The sequence below is a fragment of the Chrysoperla carnea genome, chromosome 3 (assembly GCF_905475395.1).
Source record: "Chrysoperla carnea chromosome 3, inChrCarn1.1, whole genome shotgun sequence".
NCBI lineage: Eukaryota > Metazoa > Arthropoda > Insecta > Neuroptera > Chrysopidae > Chrysoperla > Chrysoperla carnea.
Window position 1 is genome coordinate 23,741,674 of NC_058339.1, and position 13,721 is coordinate 23,755,394.

At 29.7% G+C, this 13,721-nt stretch overlaps 1 protein-coding gene across 3 annotated transcripts; it reads right to left on the reverse strand.

Moving 5' to 3' along the window:
- Window positions 1–1,504: 1,504 nt before the first annotated feature.
- LOC123295616 lies at window positions 1,505–11,001 on the reverse strand. Of its 3 annotated transcripts, none has more exons than XM_044877027.1 (17): window positions 10,855–11,001; window positions 10,462–10,545; window positions 10,347–10,400; window positions 10,096–10,285; window positions 8,413–8,633; window positions 7,367–8,149; window positions 7,203–7,301; window positions 4,701–4,863; window positions 4,553–4,639; window positions 3,806–3,885; window positions 3,674–3,741; window positions 3,392–3,583; window positions 3,150–3,313; window positions 2,887–2,941; window positions 2,606–2,827; window positions 2,126–2,544; window positions 1,505–2,039 (listed from the first exon to the last, which is right to left on the reverse strand). In XM_044877027.1, the coding sequence occupies exons 2-17, from the start codon at window positions 10,538–10,540 to the stop codon at window positions 1,814–1,816; spliced, it is 3,102 nt and encodes a 1,033-aa protein (XP_044732962.1). In that variant the 5' UTR covers window positions 10,541–10,545; window positions 10,855–11,001; the 3' UTR covers window positions 1,505–1,813. The 3 variants fall into 3 exon arrangements, with proteins under 3 accessions (XP_044732962.1, XP_044732961.1, XP_044732963.1); XM_044877026.1 differs by having other exon boundaries at window positions 1,506–2,039; window positions 3,374–3,583; XM_044877028.1 differs by lacking the exon at window positions 7,203–7,301 and having other exon boundaries at window positions 1,506–2,039; window positions 3,374–3,583.
- Between the last annotated feature and the right edge of the window lie 2,720 nt (window positions 11,002–13,721).

The window sequence follows — 13,721 nt, forward strand, 5'->3', positions numbered from 1 at the left end:
TCGAAAAATCTTTCGAAAGTGTTCTTTTATCTCTTATTGGTTAGGAACTTGAGTTGGCTATTAAATGATCCCAAAGACTTAAGTCAAGTTAGATAACAGAATTAGATTTCCCGTTTCAATGATAATTCTTGTCTGAACCATATTTTTATAGCTCGTGTATTTTAAGAGATCCTTGGATGTATCATTTAAGTTGTAGAATCTTGTATATTTGTCATAATCACTTTGCATTGGATGCTATCTATAATAATAAATACATTTAACTAAACTATTTATTGTAAAAATAAAATTTTAAATAGCATTTGTAAAATTATTTTTTAATTTCTTGTACTTTTATGATATAATTCAAAATTATTGATATAGAGTCAGTGATAAAAGCGTACATATATTAAAACAAATATTTATACAATCGACGTTGATGTGTCGAAACGCATCTAATCATTTATGGTGGAAAACATTTAAAATGTAATCCAGTAAATCTGCGAAAAAAATTCTTCCATCTACAATGGTCAGACTGACGATCGTAAAGAAGTAATTGGCATGCAATTCCGAGGATTACTTAATTAAACACTCTTATGTCGCCAATGTAGTAGGCAGTTATAGGAAATCAAATTTCCTACAAAAAAAATCTTAATATTTGTTTTAATAGATGTGCGCAAGTAATGTAAAATTTATGCACCCCGATCACACACAAGCGAGTAGGCTCTTGATACATAATTTCATAGAATTAAAAAACAAAGAATGTCAGCAACAATATTGTAATATTTACTCTTAGGCGTCTTTTATAATATTATATTAACTACACTAAGGCTTCTATTATTAAAAACGCCTCCTAATCACAGATTATAGTTTTTAATTTAAAACAGATCTGCAACTCCCTGTAAAATTTTTACTATTTTCGTTCTCTGAAGGTGCCTTTCTCCAGGTGACTCTACACGTTATATTCGTATAGGGCCATCTATTAGTTTTGATAATAATTTATCCATTGCAATGGTTGTTGGGGAAACAATATTTTATATATTTTTAAATAAATAAACAACACGTCTTTCGAAATTCCTTTGTTTGTCATTAAAATTCGTTAAATTTCTTTGTATGTATTCTCAATTGATTGTCTTTATTAACATTTTTCATGTACAGTAGAGTTGCCTATTTATTTATGTAATAAATTATAATCTGTGCTCCTAATAGTAGAAGCCATTCATAGATAATTTGATGTGGCATAGTTTTTACAAGCGTATTATAGAAGCACCCTCGAATATTATCTTGAGGATCCTTTTATTCTGCAATTTGTATTTAGTATCATTTCTCGGTTTCACAAACTAATCGTTTTAAATAGAATTAGTTTTAACTATCAACCAAGTTGGAACTAGTTAAGTATTTGAGAAAAATCAATTTTGAAATTAGCATTCTAAATATTGCCTTACATAAGGAATACAATTCTTTCGTTTTTAAACTCTTCACCATTTCAGTATAATTTTACAATTTTTGCAGCTGACATATATTTTAATATTTTAGAGAAATTTTTGTTGCATACAAATATATATATATTTAGTTCTCCTCCCTAAAACAGTTTTCGATTGAAAATTTACCAGAATGTAATTGGAGTGCAATGAAATTATTCAAATATACAATCTTATATTGTTACATTTATGGTTTTAATTTTAAAATGAATATAGAGAATTATTTTAGCATAAAATATAAAATTGAATATGCTTAAATAATTCAAAGCACAGATTTAGTTAATGTAGATATATGTGTTTGTTGGACATTTAAGAAACTAAACTTGAGCTAAAAACAGAAAAGGTTAAAATTTATTTTACTGCTTTTCAACAGTGGCTGGCAAAGCTTTTAATATGGCATGCACTTCCTCAGCAACAGCCATTAAAACGAATTCAAATTGTTGTTTAGTTGTAACCATTGCTGGTCTTTGATCTCGAATATGTTCTAATGTTGCTGCAATATCAATTTCTTTTGCACCCTTTGACATTCGATTTAAAACCATATCGATTAAACAGTATGTTCCTGTACGTCCAGCGCCATCACTAATTTTAAAATTATTGAATTAGTTAAAATTTAAATAGGAATCGCTAAACCATATGGAATTTAAATCGTTAATAGTTATTTTTACCTGCAATGTACTATAATTGGACAAGATCGTCCACGATATGATTTATTCACTTTTCTTCGGAATTCTAACAAAGCTTTTGTAGATGTGGGTACTCCAAGTTCAGGCCATGATAAAAAGTGAAATTGAGTAACTGTACGAGTTTCGCCAGTTTTCATGTTCTTTAGGTAAAAACTTCGTACTAAGTAATCATCACACCAAATATGCTCACTGACTAAATGCACTTCATATATATGGTAGATTTCCGAGCCTTCTTCTGGCCAATATCTATGGCACATTGCATTTCCATTTTCAGTGAGACGTGTTAACATAACCATTACAACAGAACCTTGTTCCCAAACCATTTGCCAAAAATCAGCAGCAGTATTAGGTAATGGACCTTGTGTTGCTATGTAAGCGGGATTTCTTGGATCATGATCAGTCTATAAAAACAAAAGCTAATTATTGTTGTAGAACTGCGAATTATTTTGAAGAAAAACTTACAATTGTTGAAGCATTGATGTAATCAGATTCGGTGAAATTTGTTAGACTACTTAAAACAACCCTTGAATGATCATACGGTAGAACATGAGGATACCGATTTTTGTCAATATTTTCCTTTTTCTGTGAAATTGTAGTTGCACACGGTTCTGCTTCATATGCACACAATGCGACCCATTCTTGTTCAAGTCTATCTTTGTTTTTTAAATGATCTTCCATATAAGACTAAAAAAGTAACGAAGTCAGACTTTTCAGTCACATAAATTCAAAAATTTTGATCTTACCAGAACCATATGGCCAGTTGAAATATCCATATTTGAAAGGACAGGTTCTTCACTCCTGCAAATGTTATATGTTTATTAATAAATATACTTATTAGGCATGTTTTATCAATAAATATGTTTAATCAACAAGGATAACTATAAATTTTACTTAATTTGTTAATTAACTGATTAATAACTAATAATAATTCTAATTGTTTAACAAATTGAAGGCAAAGTAATATCCGAGAAAATGGCATGATTTGTACATTATGCTGTAGAATTACCAAGAAGATGTACTAGAGCGGCTCGAAGGACTCTGTTGATCTGATTCCCTTGATAAAGAAGTAATACGCCCATGTACACCCTCTGCTTTTTCTACAACTTGCGTTTGAGGACATGGCGGTGTTCCCGTAGATATTTTAGTAGCCATTCGTGATCTGCATAATTCCTAAATTAATAAAATTTTATTATATTTAACCGAACTGCATAACATTTATATATTAAATACTTGGTAATCTTTGCTAGCCTCAGTATCTTTCACAGTTGAATTAATGTCTCGTATCTTTTGCCTGGATGATGCATGTCTCCAAACTATTCCCAATGTCACGCAAGCCATTAACAATGCTGCTAAGACGCATACAATCAACAATTTACTAACAAATACTTCCTGATCAGCGTTATCCAACCATTGAGAGCTCCATACCAATGGTTGCTTTGTCTAAAACATAAAAAACACATAGATGTTTCAAGATGTAAGGAATAGAACTATGGATTTAGGGATAATTTTGTTGCCTTTCTTAAATCTTACCTTGTAACCTATTCCAACATTGGTGACTTCCACTCCAATTTCAGTTTTAATTTTATCTTTAAGATTACCTGTAGAAAAATATTTGAATAAGTTTAAAAATATATAAATACTTATAGAGGTAGTAATTTTTACCTATGGCTTCGGCGACTTCCGATGCATTCATGCCTAAGTTATTTGGTTCTACTTTAAATGTTACTTGATGTGTGTCCACTCTATAAACGTAAAATATAGATTTTAATCGATAATAATCGATAAATCGAATTAAGTACATCTAGAGGAATGGTTTACAACATACAAGGGTTGTCAAAGGCCAAGCTTTGACTTCATTTACTTTATCAAAACATATTTACTGTATATTCATCCTCGGACCTATACATGGTGCCCAGGTTTTACCTTAGTAGCCAGTACCACATTATTGAAGCTCTAACACCCAGGCCCACTGGGCTGCTAGAAACAGTATTTCTCTTCCGAAACTTAGTAGACCATTATAAAATAAACTAATTTTAGACTTGCTGTTCGCTCTGATATAAATATTGTGCTACAATAGAGTCCCTTGTAACTTCATTACTTCTAAAAAACCTCTCGCCAAAGGTATCCCTGCCTCCAGAGAATGAGTTGCATTAAAGAAGAGCACAGGAGACCATCTTCATCTTATCTGGCTTTATAATTATCTTCTTTACAGTAATATGGTCAGTGCATGCTTAAGAATATTATCGTATTAATTCGAATTATTATAAATCTTTTAAAAGATTAAGACTTGGTTATCTTAAGGCCTTTACTATTAAAAGAATTAAATTCTTATAAAAAGGCTTAGAAACACAAATTATCCGCTTAATCATATGTTTTGAATTGGTAAAATTAAGAATAAAAATATATTACTTGTTGTTGGTAAAAGTGCCTTCATCCAAGTGCAACATCTTTTCCAATTTTTCAATTATGCGTAACCCTTCATGCCATTTACGTATTCTAAAACGGAAAACAATGGATTAAAGTTGAATAAAATTCTTCTTTTTTTTTAAATATTTACCCTTCCTTAAAATTTACATAGGCATACGAAGCATCTACTTCATACTTAAAATGATGATGTGCTAATGAGTGTGTCAATGAATCAGCATCAAAACTACCATCTAATGATTTTTTCTTTTTCCCATTTTTTCCTTCAGCGTCTACGTGCTTACGGTGCTTTAAATCTGAAATTATTTGTTACGTTAAAGCTTTATTTTTATTCAGTTTTTCGAAAAATTTGTATTGCCAAGATTTCAAAAAGATTACAAAGTGTTTATCTAGCGTGTTTGGTAATTCGATGTCTTCCTTGATAGGGGGATATACTTTGACCAATCTGTAACAATTTTGAACTCATTTAGATCCTGATTTTATATGGTCGAAATTGTTGCAAATAACCTAAGTGTCTGAGTATAATCCGTTTCAAGCAAGCCATCGGATTACAATAACACATTGTAAATAAAGATATTAGATGCGCGTAGTCGAACTGATCGCTCAGTTAGTACCGCTATCCCATATATCGATAATCAATTTTTTTTAAGTACATGGGATACCAGTACCAGCTAAGCGCTACCGAGGCAGCCATTAAGACAGAAATAAATAAAATGCCTACTTAAATGTAATGTTTGAATTTTAAGCTACTAAATACTTTTAGAATACTTGATATAATCAAACTTAATGACTACCAAAGATAATCCAAAGAGATCTCGAATTCCTTATGTTGAATATACTAAAGATTTGTCTTCAATGATTAAAAACAGAAATAGTAAAATATTTTTACCATCTTTTGAATTTAGATTTCACACCTTTTCCTTAGTAAAGGAATTTAACTAAAAGAGCGTAAAAAAATTTGGACCAATTTAATAAGTTAGGTTTATTAATTTGATTATAATATAAATTTTTTTTTCCATTCTTTTAAGGGTCTATGGCTAACTATAATTGCAGGCTTCTACAAAACTAAAATTACTCAGGTAAATGTAGCAAATTTAAGAAATTTTCAAGTGTAAATAACTTAAAAAAGAGAGGAGGTAAGTTTAGAATTTTTGAAAAAAAATGAATTAATTTCTTTTTCGAAAGTAATAATTGGCGTTTTTTATATAAAAATAGAGCGAATTATATTTGCTCAAAATTGAATTACCTACTCTAAAAATTATATGAAAAGCATTTGGGGAGCGTCAAATCAAATAAAATTAAATAGTGGGGTTCATTATAACGTTTAAAAAAACTGCAATAAAACTGACTATTTGCAACTACATAAAAACGTTGGACTATGAAAGAATCCTGATATAAATATTCATTTGAAAATATTATTTCTGCCTGGCAACGGCCGATAATGATTGTGTCGTTGTTAGCAGGGGCGGATTTATGCGTAGGCAAAGTAGGCCTGTGCCTACGGCGGCAAAAAATTCGTTTCAATTATTGAACTTTTTTTTTTGTTTAATAAAGATGTAAAAATGTGAATTTTTTTCAATTTTAGTCAATTTTGCGTGAAACAATCATTTGAAAAAGTCGCCACTTCACTTAAACTATATCTAGTCACTATGTTCGCGAATGTCACTATCCTGGAAGTTTTAGAACGTTTCTCAGAAATACTATAACCTAACCTTCCGTATTGTTTTGGTCAACTGTACCATGTCAGAGACTGTACTGAAGTATTTGAATCGTTTACTTGCACTGCAGTAGCAAATTGTACTGCGGAACGTTCATTTTCATGCTTGAAACGTATCAAAACTTATTTGCGTTCCACGATGAAAGAGAACAGACTAAATTCTTTGGCTATATAATGTGTATTGAAGTTGAAACTTTGCTACAAGTTGATCTGAACAAAATCATCGATACATTTGCGGTTGAAAAAGTCTGACGTAAAAATGTACATTGAAATAATTGAAAAATGAATTGTTTTTTTGTTTTGTAAACGTTACTTATGATTAAAAAGTTATTTCATTTATTATATTAAATATTTTTCAATTTCCAAATAAATAAAATAGATTTTTGTTTATAAAAAAGGCGGCACTTTGATGCCTGCTTATGGGCGGCAAATTCGTAAATCCGCCCCTGGTTGTTAGAGGTCTTAGGAACAGTAATCCCAGCATTAGTATCAGTCCTCATATTTTGCATAAATAAATCTTTCTAGCGCCTGAATTAATTAATAATTGATAATGTTCAGCAAATAAAAGTCGCAGTCGCCCTCTCCGTAAACTATCGCTTTTTGGCCGCGTGTTTTCCACTGAATACACACATTGTATATCTTTGTGATTGTTTCATAGACCTCAATTTTCGGGTGTATAAACTAACATACATTACTCTAAAACTATTTTTTTTTTTAAATGTAACAAATTAATGCAACAATGAAAACACCATGATATGATATTTTGCTTTCCTACTTTGCATAATATTTCGAGCATTGTTAAAATCTTCTGGTATCAACATTCCATTTAAATCATTAAATGTATAAAGAATTCATGTATATATAAAATGTTTTATGTATTTATGTGAAATTTCTGTTATTCGTTTGTGAAAAAATTACCATCTTCCGATGTTTTATCATCAAATGGTGGACCTGGTTTCTTAACATCATATCGTTCATGTCGTGTAAAACCCCAACTATGAGTTAATTCTCTAGTGCCTAAAAAATTTTCTACTATGCAAAAGCGATTTACTTAAAATTATGCATACGTATAAAAAACATACCTGATTTTTTTGGACTAGGCATAACTACAACCCCACCTTCAGTATAAATTCCAGATGGTATATTTTCATCTTCGTTTAAATGACCTGTTAATATTCTATTTAATTGCTTTGAATTTTCTTCATTTTCTTGGTTAGATTGTATTTTATCAAATTTTTTATACAATTTTGAAGGTATATGACTTTCTCCACTTCCAGGTTCATCTTCAACTGGGTGAGTATACTCTAAATCATCATAATATATACGAGGCTCTGGAATTTCGTCAATATGAGATTGAGAATATCTAGGTGCATTCATATCTTTTTGGATTAGTTCAATCACATCTGGTTGATAAGGTTTTTCAATATTATTACTTTCCAAACGACTTGCAAAGTTCAATTTGTTTGGAAGGATGTGTCGTTGATTTTGTAAATTTTCTGATTTTAATAATTGACCATTGTCTTGATTGGGTAATGGATACTCGTTTAAAACCTTATATAGGACGTTGTTTAAATTTTCAGTTTCAAATGGTTCAAGGTTTTCTGAAGGTTCATAATATGGTTCATTTTCATTTTGATCTGAATAGTATAATAAACGTTTACGAAAATTTTCATTCGCAAAATCATATTTAATAGGTAGTTCATTGCCATTAATTGGGATTAATCCACCCAAATCATCTACATCGGATGATCTACGATGCATAGCTGGTAGAAATTCTAATCCGTCATCAAAATATTCAGCAGATTTCTTTTCAATATTATAAGCTGGTAAATTATAAGGATCCATGTCATTAACGTCATTTGAATCTGGAAACATTGATCCATAAAAATTTGGTGTCAGTTCTTAAGCCAGTTATTTCATTTTAGCGAGAATAAAAATTTGAGAATCTATTCGATTGACCTTATTAAATTATTGCTGCGCCTAACTAGACAAGATTGTCTCGACTGACATGAAACATTTTTGTTACGGGCTACTTTGCTAGATTTTTCGGGAAAAAATAGTATCTTTATGGTTGATGGCGGGACTCTCAATTATTTGTAATAACTTATAATACACAATGCATTATTACCTTCAAAATTTGCTTCTTCTCCATCCGCTTGAATATTTTCTACATCATTTTCATCATAAATTGTGGGAGGGTAATATATTTCATCAGCAAATGGAGCACTTGGATCGGATAAACTGGGCATAAATTTAACAACTGCTAAAGGATCATTCACATCTTCAGCATATAATTCAACATCTTTTTGCTTTATGTAGCGATGACAATTGTTGAAATCATGAGGGATACTAAATTTAATAGAATAAATAAATTTTATTAATAACATATATAAATAATAATCCCTATCCTTATATTAGACCGCGGGACACCACGGTTTAAAAAAAATGATAAATACATACATGAAACTTTGAGAGTGGTTTCCTTTTGATGAGTCTATCAAACTTTCTTCTACGATTTTTATCGAAAAAGCTGCGTTTTCAAATGATCATGATGACATCATACTTGAGTTAACGATCTGAAAAAACGTAGCAGGAAATTTTTCGGACACTATGTCCATGGTTATCAAGTGGTCATAGTGTCCGACTAATTTCCTGCTCTATTTTTCCAAACGATAACTCAAATATGACGTAATCATGCTCATATGAAAACACAGCCTTATCGAAAAAAATCGTAGAGGAAAGTTTGATAGACTCGTCAAAAAGAAGCCACTCATGTTGCTACAAGTATAGAATAAAAATGAAGTCTTTTCAACGGTATTTATCATTCCCGAAAGAATTAAAAAAATTCCATATAACAAAGAGTAGATAAGAAGCCTTTGCCTACATACAAGAAACAAAATATTTCTCATTTTCTTTTTGGACATACACACTAATAGACCTTCATTAAATTTTTTTTAATCGAAAGTGAATGTCTCGATGAATGAGCTAATTTGTGCCTCCAATTTTTTTTGAGCCATGTAACCGAGGAAAAAAATAATGAAATCATTATAATTTAAATTGGCGAAAACGTCCAAAAACTCCCGAGCTCATCCGAACGGGACTGTGACGTCGATTCGGAAGTTGACTGCCGTGTTTACGTTTTATTTATATGCGATTACTTTGTAAAAATCGTCAATGATAGATAAACCGGTCAATAGTGACGATGAAAAGTCGCGTAAAATATATCGGGCGTGTTTAATGCCTCTGTGTCCTAATACTATTTCAAAACAGCCAGAAAAATTTTATTTTTCCGTGCAAATGGACATGGCTATTACAAAAAAGTTGTTTGATCGTGCTCATCGCAAGGATCCGATTGAAAAATGGAATTACTATTGTTGCGAAGATAGCTTCGGTTGTTATTATAAAGCAACCGTGGGTCAGTTAAAAAATATTTTTAATCAAACCAAATAAATTTTTTAATTATCGCTTTTTACCCCCTTTGTCGATTTTCATAAACAAAACGATAAATGGCTTCAACTAATTATTATTCTTTATAGTAAATTTTTTAAATAAAAATAAAAACTAAAAAAATTATTTAAAAATAAATTACTAAAATTCTATTGAGCAAAATATATTTTAAATTTTTTAATAATTTTAATAATTATTCAATTTCTATAATGTTAAAACAATTTTTCTATACCATTTATTTGTTTATTTCGAACGAATAAATTTAGTATCTATAAAATTTTGACAAACATTTTACTTACGCAATAAATTTCGTGTTAAAGAATAATTTTGACATTTTAGAAATTAAAAGAAGTATAAAACTTACTTATTTTTAAAAGCGTATAATATTGCCTGAAGTAAACATTGCGTATAAGGATGACTCCAATGATAGTTCCAAATTAACAGTTCACGTAATTCATTTTCAATAATCTCTAATTGTTGTGATGTTAAATATTCAAAACGATATAAATCATCCGGTTCTACGGTTGCTTGTAAACAACGTCCAAACAAGAAATCTAAAAAATTTATTAAAATTTTAAGAAACTTCAAGTTATAACTCAACTAATTTTCACCTACCATCATAACACCATTCCACCTTTTCCATACACAAATTTTCATTAAATAAACAACCTACAAATTTATTAATATCAATAAAAAATTATTTAGGGCAATATTTATTTAATTATTTTACCGATATTCCCATCTCCCTGTACTTGGTACAATAAGAGAATGAATGTTGTAAAAGACGTAAGCCATGAGAAAACCTGCATGGCCTCTGAAATATCACATAAATATTTAATAAAATTTTATAATATTCAATTTAAATAAATATTTTTATTATAGAATAAATTCGAACAAATAAAAAAAAATGATGAAGATTAGTAATTAAATAATATTCCCTAATTATGAAAAATAAATAAATAGATAACTATAAAAAAAAAATTACAAATAAGTTACATCTAATTAAAATTATCGAATTTCAAATTGTACTACTTATTTAAGTGTCTAACAGGTTGTTTGATTACAACGCAAACAAACAGAAATGATACCGATTAAAATATTTCATTAAATATAGAAAATGCACCTCTTTTAATAAAAAACCGTTTATGTTTCGTTTACAGCATGTCTTTAATAATAATTTAAACTGATTTTTACACAAAATTATATTTGATAAATATACAAAATATTATTCCAGATGTTAGTCGTTCAAATTACAATGAGTGTTTGTATAATTCCCTTTTCACATTTAGAGTGTGTAGGCGTTCTCTAGGCACACGGTCGCGTTTTACCGGGAATCGATTTTTCCTACATCCCACATAAATATGATAACTCTATATAAGTACGTACGTTGGTGGTATATATCTGTATACCTATTATATATAATAAGTACATATAATACATGAACAGTATAAAAAATGTTTTATTAATGGAAATTATCGAATTATACGACGTAATTATTTTATTTTATTTTTCTTACCTTGCATAGTACCTATGTTTACTTTTTATTGTCATTAATGTAATGAAAGTTAGTACAAAAGATTTAAAAAAAAAAAAAAATTATTTAAAACAAGTCAAAACAAACAATTGACTGAGTTAACTGTTGAAATACCATGTATAGACAGTCTTGATGCCCACACGATATCCACTTTTAAATAGCCACACACACTTAACTGATATTACCATATTAATTAATATGTATTAATACATATACTATAAAATTTTTACCTAATTAACGCCCTCGTGGGTAAACAGACAAAAGTTGTTTATTTTTTGATAAGGAACATTTTTTACATTTAAACTTTTGTTCTATCTCTAACGGTTTACAAGATGGCTTCTACGGACCCAAGACCCGATTTACCTATGTTGCTCCTTTACGAACTCGACCTCACTTTTTACGTCCTGAGTACGCTATAAAAATTTCATCTTAATATCTCTTTTCGTTTTTGAGTTATCGTGTTGACAGACAGACGGACAGACGGGCAGACAACCGGAAATGGACTAATTAGGTGATTCTATGAACATCTATACCAAAATTTTTTTCGTAGCATCAATATTTTTAAGCGTTACAAACTTGGGACTAAACTTAATATACTATGTATATTTTATATATACATGGTATAAAAACTAAAAAAAAAACACGCTTTTGTAACTTGAGAATAATTCTACTTTTAAGTTCAACAACAAAAAATTGAGTTATATATTCTTAATCACTCTAAATTTCAATTTTTGCACCAATTTCTTAGGTCAATTTTTGTACTATATAAATACGTATTTCGACTATCAAGTAGTCATCATCAGTATGAATTAGCTTATCGTAATTACTCTTATTGTGTATGTTACTCGTTGCTACTTTGGTGGCGGAATGCAGTCGAAGCATTCGAAGAATCGAAAAAACGTTAATTCTGCAGTCCTGGTCAGGATAATCAGACAAACTTATTAAATTATTGTATTTTATGGATACTTGATAAGTGAGCGTTAAGTTTCAATCCAATCCGACGCCCAAAGAAATTTTTTCAGACCCTAATTTATTTAATCACCTCTGTTGTACTCTTTCCTCAGGAGCTATCAGTATATTGAGTGTAGCAAACAGTACACCACTGTCAGCAATACCGCTCAACGTTAAGGCGTTCAGTCTTATCCATTCAGAAGAAAAAAAAATAAGATTTAGTTTTAATAACGTTAAATATTTTTATTTGAAACGGTATATATTTTACACAAAATCAAAAGTGTGAGTGTCAAGATTATTCTCCTATGATTGTATACGTATATTTTTAGAAATAGGAGCTTTTGCTAAGAAATACGAGTACATTATTTTTAATTATTAAAATGCATGTTTCATTTACAAAGGAAGTTTTCATTTTGAATTTCAAAGTTCAAACCAGCCCCCGCAAATAAAGCCGTGGAGGCATTGGCTAATTTTTACACTATTATTTTTCATTACGTAACAACTATGTAGAAAAACTAATTAACCATCTAATTGTATTAAAATTTTGACTCATCGACAATCAGACTTTAACTCATCGAAAAACTGCAATTTTCATCTCGGCATTATCCCCAAATTATCCAAAGTGTACCCCCCATCAAAGAATACCTCGAACACTCTATATTCTTCACTCAATTAATATTTTCATTGAATACGTAGACTAAACAATAATTATATTTCGGTGATATGTGCGCTTGTTTCGAAAACAAGTCAATATCTCAGTATTTTGATTTGTAGGTGGAGGGTATACACATACGTTAATATTTTGTTCACTCATTGACGTCAGCAAATTCATATGAAATTTTCTTAATGTTTTTATTCTTCTTCTGAACACGTGCTACTATTTTTATTATGCATTAAACAAAATGTGACTTTAAAATATAAATGGTAATTAATATGCATACTTGGACATGTTATTATAACCCATTAACCATTAAAATTATATTTTTTTAATTTTAAAAACGTTGACGTCATTCAGTTTTGGTTCTTTAATTAAAATAAAATTTTAATGCAAAATAATTTGAATAGTGTGGTGTATTTATGTATTACAAGATTGACGCGCTTGATGTGTTCTTGGACTAAATCGATCGTTTAACATGATAAAGCTTTAAACCCTAGCCAAAATTTATTTATAAATTATTCTAGTTTATTTATAAATTCTCGTAAATTTCTATACAATCGATAAAAAATGAGCCCAGAAATTTTTTTGTCATATTCCACTGTATTAAAAGGAAAGGCGTAAATTATAAATCAGTTCCGTGACCCATGAGCAAGCTTTATAGTTTTGGGAATGGCTGATATTTGTTTTCCGCTACTTTTGGACAGCTTCAGTGGCTCCTTTTATTAAAATGAGCTAATAATTGATACGTAGGAGGTATAGGGTTTTATATTAGGAAGATTGATGTTATTTAAGCCGGATTTTTTTTCATTAATGGCGCATGATATTGTAATAGCTTGATTTATATTAA